The 19,080-nt window shown below is 57.6% G+C and overlaps 1 protein-coding gene across 2 annotated transcripts in view; it reads right to left on the reverse strand.

Annotated features, from left to right (window-relative positions):
- Positions 1-85: 85 nt before the first annotated feature.
- LOC135186961 (voltage-gated potassium channel subunit beta-1) overlaps positions 86-19,080 on the reverse strand; it is a 45,158-nt gene continuing 26,163 nt past the window's right edge. For both annotated transcript variants that reach the window (XM_064165195.1, XM_064165196.1), the window contains exons 3-14: positions 18,347-18,384; positions 16,878-16,957; positions 16,225-16,269; positions 14,557-14,601; positions 14,200-14,243; positions 9,792-9,878; positions 5,526-5,611; positions 4,028-4,148; positions 3,004-3,098; positions 2,122-2,242; positions 1,401-1,489; positions 86-704 (exon numbers count right to left, since the gene is read on the reverse strand). In XM_064165195.1, coding sequence (XP_064021265.1) covers positions 615-704; positions 1,401-1,489; positions 2,122-2,242; positions 3,004-3,098; positions 4,028-4,148; positions 5,526-5,611; positions 9,792-9,878; positions 14,200-14,243; positions 14,557-14,601; positions 16,225-16,269; positions 16,878-16,957; positions 18,347-18,384 — 941 coding nt within the window. In that variant the 3' untranslated portion in view covers positions 86-614. The remainder of the gene's footprint in view (positions 705-1,400; positions 1,490-2,121; positions 2,243-3,003; positions 3,099-4,027; positions 4,149-5,525; positions 5,612-9,791; positions 9,879-14,199; positions 14,244-14,556; positions 14,602-16,224; positions 16,270-16,877; positions 16,958-18,346; positions 18,385-19,080) is intronic.

Here is a 19,080-nt window from a genome sequence, read left to right on the forward strand (position 1 = left end):
ACAAGTGTTTTGGTTGGTTGCTTGCTTTGCCACAGCACAAGCAGGAGGTGCTAAGAATGAAGTAAGGATCAAACTGAATCCAGAAGTGAGAAAATCCCAATCTTGCCCTTGGTTAGAGGAGAGGAAGGGAGAGGGCCAAAGGGAGCAAGGAGAGGGGGAGAGGGCCAAAGGGAGCAAGGAGAGGGGGAGAGGGCCAAAGGGAGCAAGGAGAGGGGGAGAGGGCCAAAGGGAGCAAGGAGAGGGGGAGAGGGCCAAAGGGAGCAAGGAGAGGGGGAGAGGGCCAAAGGGAGCAAGGAGAGGGGGAGAGGGCCAAAGGGAGCAAGGAGAGGGGGAGAGGGCCAAAGGGAGCAAGGAGAGGGGGAGAGGGCCAAAGGGAGCTAAAGAGAGAAGGAGAAAGAAAGATAAAGAGAAAGGGCAAGGGAAAGAGAAGGAGAGAGAGAGTGAGTGTGCTTTGAAATGTCACTGCAGGTTAGGAGCAAGAGCAGGCAGCTGGAAGGATCCAGTGCCAGGAGAAGACACCAAGCTGCTGAAGGATTCTCAAGAGTTAAGTCAGGGCTGTACTGGTGTCCAGAGCACTTTGGAGACCATGCAGGCCGAGGAGCTCATGCAGCACGTTAGGACCTGTAGTCCTTCTTGCTGTAGGGCTTGTTCCCCAGGATGTTGTCTATCTCGTTTACAATGTGGGAGGTCATCTTTGGGAGGACCTGGAGGGAGAAGAGAGCTGAAGGTTAATCAAGATTTCCTTAAGGAGGCCCAAAGTTACTCCTGTGACTCAGCAGGTCTCCTGCAAGGGAGCCCCAAATTTACACCCACAGCTCAATAAGGTTTCCCTCAAAGAGGTCCAAATTTAACTCCTCTGACTCAGCACAGTAAGGTTCCCTTCAAGGGGGTCAAGTTACTCCTCTGACTCAGCACAGTAAGGTTTCCTTCAAGGGGGGTCCACATTTACACCTGCAAATCATCAGGCTATGGTCATGGTCTTGTTGGACTCAATGCCCTTGAAGGATCTTTTCCAACCTTCCTGAGTCCATAAATGCTTCACAGAAACAGGGAATTGGTTGGGCTGGAAAAGACCTGCAAGATCCTTGAGTCCAACCTTCAACCCAACCCCCCCATGTCTCAAAGTGCCATGGCCACAGCTTTCCCGAGCACTTCCAGGGATGGGCACTGCACCACCTCCCTGAGCAGCCTGTTTGTAGATCCACAGCAGGGGTCGGGTTGGAAGGGAGCTCAAAGCTCAGCCAGTTCCCACCCCCTGCCACAGGCAGGGACACCTCCCACTAGCACAGGCTGCTCAGGGACTCATCCAGCCTGGCCTTGAACACCTCCAGGGAGAGGGCATGGCTGGGTTGGGGTTACCTCCCCCCAGCTCAGCTGAGATGCCAGCAGCTTGCACTTGCCTGTATGGCTCCGAGGTTCTCTATCAGCTGCTCTGGGTTGGAAGATCCTAAGAGCACAGAGCTGACCCCTTCGTTTCTCAGGCACCATGCTGGGGACAAAGCCAGGAGATGGTCAGCAGCTCTCTGGCACAGCCTGGCACTGCTCCAGGCCCTAACATCTGCCACAGCTCCTGCCTCTCTTGGAAGAGGGAGGACATTGTCTGTCTGAACAAGACACTGCCAGGAGCCTGGCCCCAGCCTCTTGCCCCCAGCCTTTAGCTGTTGCTGAGCACTGCTCAGCTGCCCTCTGGGGCTGCTCTTGTGCAGGCTCTCAGCCCCAGGGCTCTCAGCCTCTGCTGCTCCCAGAGCTGCCCCAGGCCCCTCAGCAGCTCTGCAGCCTGCCCTGGGCTCTCTCCAGCACTTCCCTGCCCCTCCTGAGCTGGGGAGCCCAGAGCTGGCCCCGGCACTGCAGCTGCAGCCTCGCTTGGGCAGAGGAGAGGAGGAGTGGAACCTCCCTGTCCCTGCTGCCCACACTCCTCATGCCCCCCAGGATCCCATCGGCCCTCTTGGCCACCAGGGCACACTGCTGTGCCGTGGATGTCGCCCACCAGCACTCTCCACGAGGCTGCTCTCCAGCAGGTCCCCTCCTCCTCCTCTGCCACAGTCCCACCCATCCCTCCGGGCGCCTGCAAGCCGCCCCCTGCGCCCCGGGCGGGTGGCACCGCGCCCCGCGGGCACCTACCGACGGCCAGCTGCGGCAGCGTGCAGCCCAGGCGCTCGGCGATGGGCGACAGGTCCTTCAGCTTGCCCTGCTGCTTCCTGCCCTCCTCGCTGATGATCTTCTCCTTCAGCCACTGGTAGCACTGCGGAGCGCGGAGCCAGAACGGCAGAGGTTGGAAGGGACCCCTGGAGGTCACCCAGGCCACCCTGCCAGAGCAGGGGCACCCAGGGCAGGGCACCCAGGAACACGTCCAAGGGGGCTGGAAGCTCTGCACACAAGGACACTCCACAGCCTGCCCTGCAAAGAGCCTGGCACCTTCTTCTGCCCCCAGCCCTTCTGGCATGTGCAGACATTGCTCAGATCCCCTCTCAGCCTTCTCTTCTCCAGGCTCAGCAGTCCCAGGGCTCTCAGCCTCTCCTCACATCAGGGACCCCCAAGTCCCTTCAGCATCCTTCCAGCTCTCCCCTGGACTCTCTCCAGCAGATCTGTGTCTCTCTTGAACTGGGGAGCCCAAAACTGGGCTGTGGTTCAGTGCTGAGCTGGCAGCTCAAGTCAATGACCTGAAAGGTCTCTTCCAGCCAAATCAAGGCTACGACTCTGTGATCAGCCTCAGCTGGGAGCATCAGGCAGGACAGAGAGCTGGGCTTGTGCCACTTCACTGAGTGGGTGGCAACAGCATCCTTCTCCTGCCCCCTCAGGAGCCTGGCTCCATCTTCAGGCTGCCCCACAACCATCAGCTCACTGCAGAGGGGAAGCAGAGCCTCTTTCCCACTCAGGTTCTCCACCCTTTGCAGTGTGCTTGCCAGAGAACCTGAGCTGACCTCTGGACACAGAGCTTGGAGCAGCCTCCCCCCAGGGTCTGGTTCCCCTTTGTTCTTCGTGCCTCCTTTTCTCCAACCATACCTTCAGGGCAGCCCTTGAGCTCTCTGGGACCCCATTGCCATATTTCCCTGAGATGATCCCACAGGCTAGTGGAGACCAGGTCATGGCTCCCACTCCTGCAGAGAAAACAAAGAGACTTTTAAGGCTGGGGAAGGGCTGGGAACACTCTGAGCTGTGTCAGAAAGAGGAACTTTTAGCTAAGCAAATCAAAGCAGAACAGTTGCTGCTTGTTTCTGGTGCTGCTGGGGGTGACCTGCACTTGGGCTCTCCCAGGAAGGTGCTGTCCTCAGTCACAGAACCATGTGGTAGGAACCTCTGGTCCAACTCCTCTGCTAGCACAACTTATTCACACCCAAAAGCTCCTCAAGAGAGCCTCCAGCCCCAGCCTGGCTCCTGCTCCAGCCAAGCACCTAAACTCCTGGCCAGGAGTCTGCTGTGCCCACCCAGCCAAGCACCACCACATTCTTCCTGCACCAGCCCAGCTTAGCAGGGCCAACAGCTCCCACCTGGCCCCTCTCACCACAGTGAGAGCTCATGGAATGGTTTGGGGTGGAAGGGACCTTCAAAGGTCCTCCAGTCCAACTTCCCTGGCAGTGAGCAGGGAGATGCCCAATGAGATCAGGCTGCTCAGGGTCCCATCAAGCCTGGCCTTGAATATCTCCAGGCACAGTGACTCCACCACCTGCCTGGGCAGCTTGTTCCAGGCTTCCAGCACCCTCAGAGCAGAGAGCTTCTTCCCAATGCCCAAAGGGTCTCTTTCCCAGCACCCAAAGGGGCTTCTTCCCAGCACCCAAGAAGATATAGGAGGCATGATACATCCTCTGCTGGGCCTTACAGAGCAAGGAGCAGCCCTGGCAGCTGCCACCTGCTTTTCTCAGGGGCACACTGAGCTGTTTCATTCATGTAGGGCATCAGATAGGTCACTGTCTGTCCCCTCCAGTGCAGGGAGGCAGAGCACTCTTCCCATCCCAGAGCCCCAGGTCAACCTCTTGGTACTTCAGTGTGCCAGGGAAAGAGCCCAGAGTGCCAGCAGTGCCCCCTGTACCTATTTTATGGTATAACTCAGGCAGCTGCACCTCCACCTTCTCCCTCTGGAAGAGATGGTACTCGGCTTGCTCGCACACCGGGGGGATCATGTTGAACTGCCTGGCCACCGAGTAGGCTTCCTGCAGAGAAGGCAGCAGATAAAGAAGTCTGTCAAGCAGGAGCACCTTGCAGGACAGGTACCCCCAGCCAGTCCTCCTGCAGACTGCAGGAGCCAACAACCTCAGGTGTGGCTGTCCTTAAGCAAGGCCATGCTCAGCTACCCAGATAGAAACCAGCCCCACGACTGCCTACGCTCCTGTGCCCACCACCACCAGGCACTGTCCATCTTCTGCCTCCTCCAGCCCAAAGCTGCTCCACAGGCAGCTCACTGACAGCCCTGGAGACCCTGGAGACTTTTCAGCCCCATCTAGATGAGTTCCTGTGTGACCTGTGCTAGATTCTCTGGTCCTGCTCTGGCAGGGGGCTTGGACTCGATGATCTATGGAGGTCCCTTCCACCCCCTGACATCTGTGATGCTGTGATCTTCCTTCCACACTCAGCAGAGCAAGCTTTTGGAAGCCCTGCAAAATAGCCATCAAAGACCCCCCCCCAGCAAACCATCTGAGTGGTCTTTGATTGTCAAATCTCAGCTCCACAGCTCATTCCTTTGGAGCTTTTAATTAAGCAGGGACTATAAAATCATCATAGAATGGATCAGGTTGGAAGGGAGCTCAGAGCTCATCTACTGCAACCTCCCTGCCATGCCCAGGGACACCTCTCAGCTAGACTCAGCTGCTCAAGGACTCATCCAACCTGACCTTGAACAGCCCCAGGCAGGAGGCAGCCACAGCCTCCCTGGGCAGCCTGTGCCAGGCTCTCACCACCCTCACACTGAAGAACTTCTTCCTCAACTCCACTCTCCCCCTGCTCTGCCTCAGCTCCAAACCATTGCCCTTGGCCTGGCTCAGACCCCTTCAGCACAAGTCCCTCTGCAGCCTTCCTGCAGGATCCCTTCAGCTATTGACAGGCAGCTCTGAGGTGCCCCTGGAGCCTTCTCCTCTGCAGGCTGCACCCCCCCAGCTCCCTCAGCCTGTGCTCACAGCAGAGCTGCTCCTCTGCCTGACACCCACAGACACATCCCAGTGGATGCAAGACCCCAAGCAGTGGCAGAGGGACCTCGACCTGCCTGCAGGCAGCCAGTGGGGGAAGCAAAATGACCAATGCCAGTTGAGCCTTGCCTCGGTTTGCTTGCACCTCCCAGCACACAGCCCCAGGAGCAGGCTGTGAGCACTGCCTGGCAGCAGCAGCAAGAGCAGGAGACCTTTTAAGGTCCCCTCCGAAGGGCTGTCCATCAGGAGCAGCTATTTCCTCCTGGGAAAAGCAAAGGCATGCAAGGAGAGGGAGGAGGGATGGTGCCTCCTGAAGGCAGCTCTGCCCTGACTCTGCATGCCAGGCAGTGAGGAACCAAGAGATGGAGGCTGAGCACGGGTGCAGGCTGCCCTGCAGGTGCCACTCACCATGATCTCCATGGCGCTCCAGCGCGACGTGCCCCAGTACATGGCCATGCCCTGGTTGATGACATGTGTCATGGCCCGGACGATCTCTGCAGGAGGAGAGGCAAGAAACAACCCCAGAGCTGGGCTGAGAATGACACAGGCCACTTTGGCAGCACCAGACCCTCCCAAAGCCACCTAGAAACGCCAAGGAGCTGCCAAGCCTGAGCAGCTTTGTGCTACTCAGCGCTGCTGCTGTGCCCTCCTGCCAGGGCATGGCTGGGAGGGCAGTGGAGGGCTCCGTGCACAGACCTTGATCCTGCAGGTGTTTGAGGGCAGCTTTTACCAGCTCTTGATCAGCACCACCTGGCAGGAAGGCTTTGAAAACTCAACGCAGGAGGGCAGCAGGGCTGAAAAATCAGCTCAGAGATGACTAAAATGTGGCTTGCATTTGCTTACTGCCAGCAGGTGACTGCCGTGGAACTGGAAGGGACCTCTGGAGCTCTGCCAGTCCAGCCCTGCTCCAGCAGGGCACCCACAGCAGCTTGCCCAGCAGCACAGTGCCCAGGGGGGGCTGGAAGCTCTCCACACAAGGACACTCCACAGCCTCTCTGGGCAGCCTGCTCCAGGTCTCCACCACCCTCACAACAAACAACTTCCTCCTCCTGCTCAGGTGGCAGCTCCTGGGTTGCAGTTTGTGCCCACTGCCCCTTGTGCTGTCCCTGGGCACCAGTGGATAAAATCTGTCCCTATCCTCCTGGCCCCTATCCCTATTGATCAGCATTGATGAGATCCCCCTCAGGCTGCTCTCCTCCACACCAAGCAGCCCCAACTCTCTCAGCCTTTGCTCCTCCCAGAGCTGTTCCAGCCCCCTCAGCAGCTTTGCAGCCTTTTGCTGTGCCCTCTCCAGCAAGTCCCTGCCCTTCTTGAACTGGAGAGCCCAGACCTGGACCCAGGACTCAGCTGTGGCCTCAGCAGGGCAGAGCAGAGAGGGAGGAGAACCTCCCTTGCCCTGCTGCCCACACTCTTCTTCATGCCCCTCAAGGTGTCCTCAGCCTTCTTAGGCACAAGGGCACATTGCTGGCTGCCAACCACTCTCCTGTCCACGAGGTCTCACAGGTCCTTCTCCACCCATCAGTCTCTCCCTCTTCTTCTCTTTGAGAAGGCAGAGAGGTTGATGCAGAGCTTCTGTCAGCTATCTGCTGGCCAACCCCAGCCCTAACCCCTGACATATCCCCAGACACATCCCAATCCAACAACCACTTTTCCCTGTTTCCAAGCATTTTAGTCTTAGCTTTGGCCCAAACCAACCCCAGGACATCTCAAACAGCCACTCTGCTGCCCACAGCCCAGCTGGGTGCTGCAGGCAGCTCCATCACCATCCCCCCACACCCCATCTCTCCCTCCCTGGCACCACCAGCTTCTGCCTGCATTCAGTTGTCTATTTTTTGCCAGGCTGCCATGGAGGAGTTGTGATAAGCAGCTCATCACACGCCTCTTACACACTGCACTCCCTGCTTGTTTTCCTTCCTCCCACCTCTACTCCTTTCAAGTTAAAATGAAGTCAACTCAGAGAGAGAGAGAAAAAAAAACAACCCAGCAAAGCCATAAAATAAAGAGCAGGCTGAAATCTGCCTCCTCCTGTTTACCAGAGCCTGATCCCAAAGGGATGGAGAAGGGGTGGCTTGTGAAGAGCACACGCCTGGACTGCTCCAGTCTGCCAGCTGGGTGGCACAAATGGCATCACTTCAGGATGGGGAAGGTATTTTTAAGCATAAATGAATGCTTAGAAGCACAGAAAACAGCCCCCAGGCAGCAGAAGTGAAACATGGGGAAGTGGCTGAAAGTTCTCTGGTAGCAACAGCGACTGCACCACCTCCCTGGGCAGCCCTTTCCAGTGCCAATCACTCTCTCTGCCAGCAACTCCCTCCTAACATCCAGCCTAGACCTGCCCTGGCACAGTTTCAGGCTGTGTCCCCTTCTTCTGTCCCTGGCTGCCTGGCAGCAGAGCCCAACCCCACCTGGCTACAGCCTCCCTGCAGGCAGCTGCAGGCAGCAATGAGCTCTGCCCTGAGCCTCCTCTGCTGCAGGCTGCACCCCCCCAGCTCCCTCAGCCTCTCCTCACAGGGCTGTGCTCCAGGCCCCTCCCCAGCCTTGCTGCCCTGCTCTGGGCACCTTCCAGCACCTCAACATCTCTCTTGAAGAGCCCAGAACTGCACAAGTCCCTCTGCAGCCTTCCTGCAGGATCCCTTCAGCTATTGACAGGCAGCTCTGAGGTGCCCCTGGAGCCTTCTCCTCTGCAGGCTGCACCCCCACAGCTCCCTCAGCCTGTGCCCACAGCAGAGCTGCTCCTGTGCCTGACACCCACAGACACATCCCAGTGGATGCAAGACCCCAAGCAGTGGCAGAGGGACCTCGACCTGCCTGCAGGCAGCCAGTGGGGGAAGCAAAATGACCAATGCCAGTTGAGCCTTGCCTCGGTTTGCTTGCACCTCCCAGCACACAGCCCCAGGAGCAGGCTGTGAGCACTGCCTGGCAGCAGCAGCAAGAGCAGGAGACCTTTTAAGGTCCCCTCCGAAGGGCTGTCCATCAGGAGCAGCTATTTCCTCCTGGGAAAAGCAAAGGCATGCAAGGAGAGGGAGGAGGGATGGTGCCTCCTGAAGGCAGCTCTGCCCTGACTCTGCATGCCAGGCAGTGAGGAACCAACAGATGGCTCAGCAGATGCTCTGGGATGGAAGTGGCTTAGTAGGTGAAGCATAAAAAAAAGCCCCAAGCAGAGAGAAAGCAGCAGCAGCAGCAGGGCCATTCACAAGAGAAAAATGTCCCTTTTGTCACCCTGCTCCCAGCCTCCCCAAGCGCCGCGGCTGCTGCCAGGGGCTGCCGGCAGGATGCTGAGAGCTGTGCCAGGCGGGCAGGGCAGGCGTGCTGGGCACTGCCTCCTCGGGTGGCGACTGACCGAGCGGAGAGGTCACTGCTGCCCCCGCGGGACACATCCTCTGAGCTGCCCTCGCCTCGGCAGCTGCTGCAAAACGCTGCACTGCTCTCAGAGATGCCAGCCTGCTTCCTCCAACCCGCAGCCACTGGCACTGGCTGCACAAGAGAGTGGCAGTGCCACCCACGCGGGGGCTCTAGCAGGTCACTCAGCCCCACGCTCAGGAAGCAAAGAGCTGTCAGCTCTGCTGAGTGCCAGGCCGGGAGCTGCAGGGGGAGCAGCCAGGCGCTGAGCTGGGCTGTGTGTGACAGCTCCTGCAGCCTGCAAGTCTTGCTTCTCGCTGGGCTTTAGGGAGCTGGGAGGCTGCTTTCCTGCCACGCTGGGAATGGCTGTGTCAGCTCCCGTGGCAGGAGGGCCGGGACAGCAAATAGGGCACTGGCTCCAGAAGATGCTGAGGGCTGCAGAACTGGGCTGTGCCAGCAGGTACCAACACATGCAGATGGCTCTCAGGTCACCAAAGCTCACAGCCAGCCACAGCTCCTGCACCTTCCCACCCTGATTCCCTGCATTTAGTGCTCTCTACTTAACCAGGACCATTCCCCACCACAGTGGAGGGGTGGGTGGCTCAGGCACCAAGATTGTGCCCAGCCCTGGGCAGAGCATCATTGCTCTCTGTGCCCCAAGGGGCCTCACCATGCTCTGAGTGTCCCCCACCATGCCCCCAAGGAGTCTCCACCATGCCCCAAGGGGCCTCACACTATGCTCTGAGTGTCCCCACCATGCCCCAGGTGGACCATGTCCAGCCTGGCCAGGTCCCTCTGCAGGGCTCTGCTACCCTCCAACGGCTCCACAGCTGCTGCTAGCTTGGTGTCATCTGCAAACTTACTGCTGCTGGACTCAATCCCCTGCTCCAGATCATCAGTAAAGATACTGAACAGGACTGTGCCCAGCACTGATCCCTGGGGCACAGCATCGGTGCCAGCTGGACGTGGCACCATTCACCACCACTCTCTGGGCCCAGCCCTCCAGCCAGTTCTTGACCCATATCAGAGTGAAAAAAATCCAAACAAGCTCAAAGCCACCAAGTGGGGCATCAGGGAGCCTCCAGCTTCCACCCAGGAGCTACCAGCTGGTGTCCCTGGGGCGTGAGCAGCTGCAGGACCTCACCAAGCAGAGGCTTCGCTTCTCGCAGTTCAACCTTCCCCACCCAAATCCTGCATAACTCCCACCTTGGTTTTCGTTTCCTCCCAGCCCCACGCCAGGACCAGCCACACCAAGGCCCTGATCTTGGTCTCTGCAGTTGTTTTAGGAAATCTGGGCCAGCCTGGAGCCCCTCAGACCACCACACCTGCCCTGACCTTCCATGGGGGTGTTGTTGTCCGGGCGGTTGGCGAAGACCACATCCACATACTCCAGCTGCAGCCTCTGGAGAGAAGCCTTCAGCCCTGGGAACAGCAAAGCAGAGACAAGAGCTGGTGAGAGCCAGGCAGGGGCAGGGTGGCAGAGAGAGCTGCTGAGAGCCGTTTGTACTCTGCTGGTGGCTGCAGAGCTGCCTGAAGGGCAGAGCTGGGAGGGCTGCGACCAGCGCCGCAGGGGCTGCTTGGGGACCTGCGGCTGGGGTGCGCCCCTGGGCTCCGCACTGCCTCCACTCCTGTCCAGCAGCCTGAGTGCAGCCTCGGGCACTTTGCTGCTGGTGCCAAGCTGGGAGCAGAGGCTGGCACCCCCCAGGCCGTGCTGCCACTCAGCCAGACCTGTTCAGGCTTCAGAGCTGGGGCAGAGCAACCTCAGGAAGTTCAACCAGGGCAAGGGCAGGGTCCTGCTCCTGGGGAGGAGTGACCTCTGCTGCAGGACAGGTGAGGAGGCACCTGCTGGAAACACCCAAATCGTGGAATGATGACATCTTTGTGGTTGGAAAAGACCTTTAAGATCACAGAGTTGTAGAATTGCTTTGGTTGGAAAAGACCTCTGAGATCACTGAGTATAACCTAACACCACCGTGGCTACTAAACCATGTCCCCAAGTGCCATGGCCACAGGTTTCTGGAGCACCTCCATGCATGAGGACTCCACCACCTCCCTGGGCAGCCTGTGCCAGTCCCTGACCACTCTTGCAGCAAATAACTTTTCCCTCCTCTCCCACCTAACCCTCCCCTGGCACAGTTTCAGGCCATTTCCTCTCCTATCACCTGGGACTAGGCAGGAGAACCCAACCCCCACTGCACTCCAAGCTCATCTCAGGGAGCTGTATGGAGCAGAGAGGTCTCCCCTTACCCTCATCAGAGAATCACAGAATCAGTCAGGGTTGGAAGGGACCACAAGGATCAGCCAGTTCCAGCCCCCCTACCATGCCCAGGGACACCTCACACCAGAGCAGGCTGCCCACAGCCTCAGCCAGCCTGGCTGACCTCATCCACCACCTCCCTGGGCAGCCCCTGCCAGGCTCTCACCACCCTCATGCTGAACAACTTCTTCCTCACCTCCAGGCTGACTCTCCTCATTTCCAGCTTTGCTCCATTCCCCCCAGTCCTGTCACTCCCTGGCAGCCTCACAAGTCCCTCCCCAGCTTTCTTGCAGCCTCCTTAAGAAAGGGACTCCTGCAAGGCCACAATGAGGTCTTCTCAGAGCCTTCTCCTCTGCAGACTGCACAGCCCCAACTGCCTCAGTCTCTCCTTCACATTGAGTCCAACCATTCTAACTCCCCCAAGGCTGGTGCTGAGCCATGGCCTTCAGCACCACATCTCTGCCTCGTTGAGACCCTTCCCATGGCCAAGCTCAAGCTGCCACTTCTGCCCAGAAGCCTCAAAGTTTCTACTGCTTTCTGCCAAGCAAAGATCAAAGCAAAATCTCCTCCATCTCCTCTGCTCCCTTCTTGTGCCCTCAAACGACCCTCACCACAGCACACCCCTCGTGGAGATCAGCCTCAATTTGCCCTCTGCTAATTTCCCCTGGCAGCAAGCAGCAGCTGAAGCAGGCAGTGCTGTAATCAGTTAGGGCTTATCTCGCTAACCAAAGAGCAGCCTTCATGAGCGCCGCATCCGCTGCGCGGCCAGGAGAAAGGCACCGCCCTGCTGCTGGGCTGCCTGGAGAGGCTTTCAGCTCCGGGTTGTGAACCTACCTGGCTGGCATCACTCTGCTCTGCCCTGCTGAGGCCACAGCTGCAATCTTGTGCCCAGTTCTGGGCCCTCAGCTGAGGAAGGAGCTCAGGGAAGTGCTGCAGAGAGCCCAGCCCAGAGCCCCCAGGCTGCTGCAGGCAGTGGCAGCTCTGCTGGGAGGCCAGGCTGAGGGAGCTGGGGCTGCTTGGAGCAGAGGAGCCTGAGGGCTGCCCTCAGTGCTGCTGCTGAAGATGTGCAGGGCTGGAGCCAGGCTCTGCTCAGGGGTGGCCAAGGACAGGCCAAGGGGCACCAGGTGCCAGCCGGAGCAGAGGAGGTGCCAGGGGAGCAGAAGGGAGAACTTTGTGAGGGTGCTGGAGCCTGGAGCAGGCTGCCCAGAGAGGCTGTGGGGACATCCCTGCTCTGGGGCCATCCCAAACCCACCTCAGTGTGCTCTGAGTGCCCTGCCCTGGGTGCTGCTGCTCTGGCAGGGGCTTGGGCTGGGTGAGGTTTCGAGGTCCCTTCCAACCCCTAATGCTCTGTGATTCTGTGACCACAGCACAGCCTACAGCCCTGTGCTAGCCCCCAGGGCACTTGGCAGTGTTTCATAGAATGGTAAAGGCTGGCAAAGCCCTCTAAGGCCAGCAAGTCCAACTGTCAACCCAACACAGGACCACAGAACCAGGCAGGGCTGGAAGGGACCACAAGGACCATCCAGCTCCAACCCCCTGCCATGCCCAGGGACACCTCACACCAGAGCAGGCTGCCCACAGCCTCAGCCAGCCTGGCCTGAAACACCTCCAGGGATCAGGCTTCCACCACCTCCCTGGGCAGCCCCTGCCAGGCTCTCACCACCCTCATGCTGAGGAACTTCTTCCTAACCTCCAGGCTGAGCCTACCTATTCCTAGCTGTGTTCTGGCCATCTCCCCATGGCCTCCAAATCACAGAATCAAAAAGGCTGGAAAAGGTCTTCAAGATCACATCCAAAAGGTCTCCCTCAGCCTTCTCTTCTCCACACTGCACACCCCCAGCTGCTCCTCCCCAGCCCTGTTTTCCAGACCCTTCCCCAGCTTTGTTGCCCTTCTCTGGACCTGCTCCAGCCCTTCAGTGTTCTCCTTGGAGCAAGAGGCCCAAAACTGAACCCAAGATATGAAGTTTCACCTCCCAGTAACCTAGAGAAGACGTTTGGCACATCTTGGGGAGGCAGCAGACAGAAGTGGGTCACACAGCAACACGAGGTGGGTGGTGTGAATGCTCCTGCAGAGATCTGAGCACAGGTACCAAGCCTGATGCTCCCTTCCTGCCTCTAAGGAATGGGCTGCCCAGGGAGGTGCTGGAGTGGCCGTGCCTGGAGGTGTTGCAGCCAAGCCTGGCTGGGTGCTAGGTTGGGCTGGCTGAGCCTGGAGCTCTCTGCCAGCCTGGTTGATTCTTTGATTTTATGAGGGCTCCCCAAGCCCATGAGGAGTTGCACCCCACCAAAGATTCCTTCCATGGCTTTCTGCAGCTCTTCCTCAAAGCCATTCAAGTTTCCACTCAGGATTTATGTAGAGGCCATCTCCTGTGTCCTCATCCCTCCCTGCTCCACCACAGGAGCCCCCCTGGCCATTGCACACCTGGGAGGTGTCAGCAGAGCAGCTCCAGACCCATCTCTGCACCCTTCTGCCTGCTGCCATCTCCCAGCACTGGGATTTGGGTTGCTCTTGGGGACAGCATTGTAGAGCTGCTGCAGTCTCAGGCTAGACTGAATCCCCAGCATGGCCAAGCCCAGCCCAGCTGCTGCAGGAGCAGGGCACAGATGTGCATGCACAGAGCCAGCCAAGGGCACACCTGCTGAGGAGAGCAGAGCCCCACAGGTGCTGGCAGCAGAGAGGTGAGGTAGAGAAGGCTTCGTGTGGGCAGTGAGGTTGCTCTCCCTGTTTGAGGAAAGCTGGAATAATGATGGAATGGGTTGGGTGGGAAGGCAACTTCCAAGGTCATCCAGTCCAAGCCCCCTGCAGCCAGCAGGGACAGCTGTAGCTGGAGCAGGCTGCTCAGAGCCCCAAACCTGACCTGCAGTGGCTCCAGGGATGGTCATCTGCCACCTCCCTGGGCAACTTGGGCCTGGCTCTCACCACCCCCCATTGAAGAGCTTCTTCCTTACATCAAACCATAGAATCATTTAGGTTGGAAAAGGCCTCCAAGGTCACCAAATCCAAGCATAGATCTCCCATTTGACTCTGAACTCATCACCTCTGCTCCTGCCACCACAGGCCCTCATGAGAAGTCTGTCCCAGTCCTTCTTATTGACCCCTTTACTGAAGGGCCACAGAAAGGTCTCTTGGAGTCTTCTTCAGGCTGAACAGCCCAAACTTCTTCAGCCTGTCCTCATAAGGGAGGTCCTCCAGTCCCATCACCACCTCCAAGGTCCTTGTCTGCATCCTTGGGTGTGTTTTGGGCCCTGCCCCCCCCAGGGCTGGCACAGAGGGGTTGTGAGCACAGGGCTCAGATCATCATAGGCTCACTCAGCTTGCAAAAGACCTCTAAGATGATCCAGCCCAGCTTTCTCCCCTTGACCACTGGGCCATGTCCCACGCAGGTTTTGAACACCAGCTCAAGCAGCCCAGCATGCCCATGCCAGGCCCTTGGAGCATGCCCATGCCAGGCCCTTGGAGCATGCCCAGCCCCATGCACCACCTACCTTCAATGATGTGTTTTCTGGAGAGGCCTCTTTCTGTCTCAGCTCTGCAAAGGCAAGAACAGGCTGTTAGGAGGCTGAGGTGGTCACCACCATGGAGGGTTGGGTTTCCATCCTGCTTTGAGCACCCCAACATGAGGTGAGAGCAGAGGGACCCCCACACCTCCTTTGGTCTCGCTGCCAACATCACCTGGGATGATGCATTCCCTCTGCCCACTCAGCATGGTCACAGCCCTGCCTGGCAAGCCCCTGCCCAACACTTCCAGCACCCCTCTGAGGTGCCCTGAGTCTCCACCCAGCTGCCTGGCAGCGAAGGAGCAAAAGCAGGCAGCAAACCCCACGAGTGCCTCCAACACTTACTTTCCACCCCAGTAGAGCTTTGTGGTTATGACCAGACTGGACCTCCTGCAAAGAGAGCAGAGAAAGCAACGATGGCTACCAAAGAGCAGGAGCATGGAGCGTGGGCCAGCAGCAGTGCTCCAGCTTGCCAGGGTGGTGGCCATGCCTGGCTGCTCAGCAAGCATTGGACAGCCCATTTAAAACAGGGCTAGAGGCCACTTCTCCCCCACCCTGTGCTCAGGTCTGTAACAGGCAAGGAGTGGCCATAAGCTGGCAACCAGAGACTGAAGTGAACTGGAGAGAGCAAAAGGTTCTCATTCTGGAGTAAGTCACTTCTGGGGCCCTAACCCAGGAGGCTACAAAGCATCTTCCTCCCCACACCCAAGTCCTGTGCCTCTCCTTACAGACCCACAGGGTTGTTTGGGTTGCAAAAGCCCTCTGAGACCATCTAGTCCAACCACCAGCCCAGCACCACTGTGGCCATCAAACCACAGCTGCAAGTGCCATGGCCACAGGTTTCTTGAGTACCCCCAGGGCTGGGGACTCCACCACCTCCCTGGGCAGCCTGTGCCAGCCCCTGAACCAACTGTTCTTCATGCCCAACCTGTGCTAAAACACCCAACTCATGGAATGGTGAAATCTTTGTGGCTGGAAAAGGTCTTTAAGATCATAGAGTGCTAGAGTGGGTTTGGTTGGAAAAGACCTCTGAGATCATTGAGTTCAACCTTAGTCCATCATGGACACCAAACCATGGCCCCAAGAGCCGTGGCCACAGGGATGGGCACTGGGTAGCCAGTGCCAGTGCCTGACCACTCTGGCAGCAAAGAAATAGTTCCTTGTGTCTAACCTAACCCTCTCCTGGTACAGTCTGAGGCTGTTTCCTCTTATCCTACCACCTGATACTAGGGAGAAGAACCCAACTGCCACCTCACTCCAACCTTTCAGCCAGAAGGTCCCCCCTCAGCCTCCCCTTCTCCATGATCCCATGATATTCCCAGAGTGGTTAAAACTCCAGGAGTGAGCTCATCCAGCATGCAAAGTCCAGCCCCTTGCATGCACAACACACAACTTCTCCACCCTTTGCTAGGCTCCACTTTGTGTCCCCCACAGCACCCAGAATATTGCCTACTGAGGAACCAACCCAGGGGGGGTTTGGAGTGAGCATCACCACAACAGCTTCTCCACTTGAGGGCTGAACATGACACACACGTGGGAGGAAGATGAACTAAGTGCTCTCCAGAAGCCCCCAAAGATGCTAAACCTGTGTGCTTTAAATGCCCCGTGGGGGGTGGCATCAGAAGCCAACGGTGCCTGGCACAGGGAGGATGGTCTCCTGCCACAGCTGGTGGTCACACAGCCTGGCACAGGGAGGATGGTCTCCTGCCACAGCTGGTGGTCACACAGCCTTGTGGAGCCACTCTGCCTCCCAAAACGCCAGGAGAACATTCTTGTCCTGCATGGGAAAGGTCTGGCTGGCTGCTCTGAGTGATGCTGAGGGGCATGGTTTAGTGGGCTCCTGGCAGTGCTGGGTTAATGGTTGGATTTGGTGGTCTGAAAGGGCTCTACCAACCAAAGGATTCTGCGCCCATCACACAGGCAAGCTCCCACCACTGCCTGGCAACAGCAGCACTTGGTCCTGGGCTAGCATCTCCTCAAAGTGACAGCAGATGCCAGCCAGTGGTACAATACCTCCAGCCCTTCTTCTTCAGGATGTTCCCCAAGATGACCTCAGCCCTACAAGAGAGAGAGAAAGTCCCAGTGAGGGGAGACAAAGGAGGATGCTCAGTGCCACCTAGCCCAGCTTCTGTGCCTGGTGCCACCCAGATGCCAGCCAGAAACCTGAACATTTCTGAGCTCTTAAAACTTTTGGAACCCTTAAGCCTCTTAACAAGCAGAGCTGTAAAACAAATTAGTAACCTGAAAGGTTTGAGCTGTTGAAAGAAGTTGGCAACCATAGAAGCTGAAGTCTCTTTGAAATGGAAGTCTGTCAAAAATCTGAGCTCTAGAAAAAAAGAAACCTTAACAATTTCACCTGTTAAATAGTTTGGAAGCCTTAAACATTGAAGTCTCTTTAAAAAAAAAAATTAGAGACCTTAACAATTGGAGCTCTGTGCTCCACAGCCTCCCTGGGCAACCTCTGCCAGTCTCTTGCCACCCTCCCAGCCTAACTCTCTGCTCCTCCAGCGTAAAGAGTGCTGCAAGCACCAAGGCTGTTCTGTCCCCCTCGAGAAAAAAGGGCTTCTCCAAGCACCACCAGAGCCTGAGCCCCCTCCAGCACAAAGGGCTGTACCAGAGCCACGTGGAAGGAGCTGAGGGCAGAGGAGCTGGCGCTGGGCACTCACTTGCCAGCCGCGTAGACCTCGGCCGTGTCGAAGAGGTTGACGCCGCTCTCATAGGCGATGGTCATCAGCTGCTCTGCCACCTTGGGGAGGCACAGAGAGGTCAGCACTGCCAGGCCACACCCCAAGCACCCACTGCTGCTTCATCCCACCCCGCAAAGCTGCAGCAAAGGGGTTTTGGGGAGGCTGGGGGGGGGGGGGGGGTGGTGTTGGAATCCATGGGTCGTTTAAGGAGACCTTTAAGAGCACTGAGTCTTAACCCAGCACTGCCAGGTGGGCACTAAGCCTTTGGGCAGAGCACTCCTAGGGTCATGTGCTGGCCCAAGAGGCACCAAGAGACACAGTCACATCATCTCATCCTAGCAGGAATGAATCCCCTCTCCAGAGGAGCTTTCTGATAGTCTCAAATTCCATAGGGTTAGAGAAGACCTGTGGTGTTTGATACCAAAAGGGCTTTGCTTGGGGTGCTTTGGCCACCCTCCAGACTGTCCTGACCCCACCAGATGGTTCTGTGGGCTTTTTAAACACCTGAAGGCCTTCTCATGTGATTCCCATCAGAACCCCAGGTGTTCCACTGCTCCTATCCATCCACCCATCCACCTGTGCATCCCTTCATCCATCCATCCACCTACACATCCCTTCATCCATCCACCCATCCATTCCTCCATCCATCCACCTACCCATCCCTTCATCCATCCACCCATACACCCATCCATTCCTCCATCCATCCAACCATCTATCCACCCACCCCTTTATCCCTCCCTCCCTTCATCCCTCCCTTCATCCATGAAATAGCCACCACCAAGTGACTTCCCAGGCCAGGGGAGCTTTGAGTTCATCCTGCTTGGGGCATCTACCAAACTTCCTTTGGGGGTCCCTGCTGTGTGCAAGAGCCAGGAGGACGCCAGGAGGTTGCTCTCCTTCTGCTGCCTGGCATCTGCAGGGCACCTGGGAGGGAGGGAACCCCACGTGCTGCCCAGTGCTCTGGGGCTCAGGAGCCATCTGGCATGGGCAAGAGGCAAACCAAGCTCAGTTTTGTTCATTTCATCTTCTTATGGCCAAAAAAAAGCAAATCATCAGGCAGCTCCTTGTGAGCCCAGCCCCAGCTTTTGTTTGTGGCACATGTGGTGACAAATTCATCTCCAATTTCTGCTCCAGGAAGGAGGAAACAGCATGGGGAAAAAATTGGGTTTAAGGGATTAAAAAAAAAAAAAAAATGAAAGAAAGGATTTTGCTTAAAGCTGATCCCTGGGATCAGGTTCAGGAAGGTGTTTCTGGAGCACAAGTGGGAGCTTGGTGGTGCTTTGCACGGCAGCTGCCTGCCAGCTCCTGATGCAGGCAGGAGCTCCTCTGGCTTTGGTAGCCATGGTTGCATCTGCAAAGATCCCAGAAGTAAAAATATCCCAGACTAGGGGAGGGGATGGGGGGGGGAGAATTTGGTGCTTTTGACTCACACCCACAGCCTTACTCACCTCATCTGAGATCTGACCTCCAAAAGTCACCCATGTACCTAGAAAGAAGAGAGCAACCTGTTACTACGAGAGGGCTTGAGCAGCAAACCTCCACAGCTGAGGCTTCTCGGCACCAAGTGGGGCTAAAATGGAGGGAAAGAGGATTGCAAAGGGTTAAAATGGGGCTTAAAAGGATCTAAAATTGGGTAGTGGCTGCTGAGGGGCCTGGAGCAGCGCTGTGAGGAGCAGAGGCTGAGGCCATTCCTTGTCCTTTGGTAGCTCAGGGCATTTGTGCCCAGCCCGAGCTGCAAGGAGCTAGGTCTGGTGGAGCCCCTGGTGCTGGGGGCACGGCGGTGTTGGCTCCACTCCTGGCTGAGCAGGGGCGGCAGTGCCACCTCTGAGGCGAAGCTGTGTCCAAGCTCTGGAGGGGCTGGGTGTCTGCCGGTGTCCCCCTCTGCCGCAGGAGGCAGAGGACTCTGCGAGGAGGGAGCACCGTGTGCAGTGCAGTGCAGTGCAGTGCAGTGCAGTGCAGTGCAGTGGGGACTCCTAAGCCACAGGAATCTGCGCCTTTGGAACACACTTCCTGAGCCACTGGGAGCAAGAGACAGCAGCAAGCTGGGCAAGTGCCAGGTCCCATATGGGACCCTGCTCAGGCAGCACACCCTCAGCCTTGGCACACATCCCTCCTGCCCTACTTTACCTGGCCTCACAGACCCCCTCATGGCAAGCCGTGCTGAGACCCAAGGGAGGAGCTG

The sequence above is a fragment of the Pogoniulus pusillus genome, chromosome 26, assembly GCF_015220805.1.
Source record: "Pogoniulus pusillus isolate bPogPus1 chromosome 26, bPogPus1.pri, whole genome shotgun sequence".
Taxonomy (NCBI): domain Eukaryota; kingdom Metazoa; phylum Chordata; class Aves; order Piciformes; family Lybiidae; genus Pogoniulus; species Pogoniulus pusillus.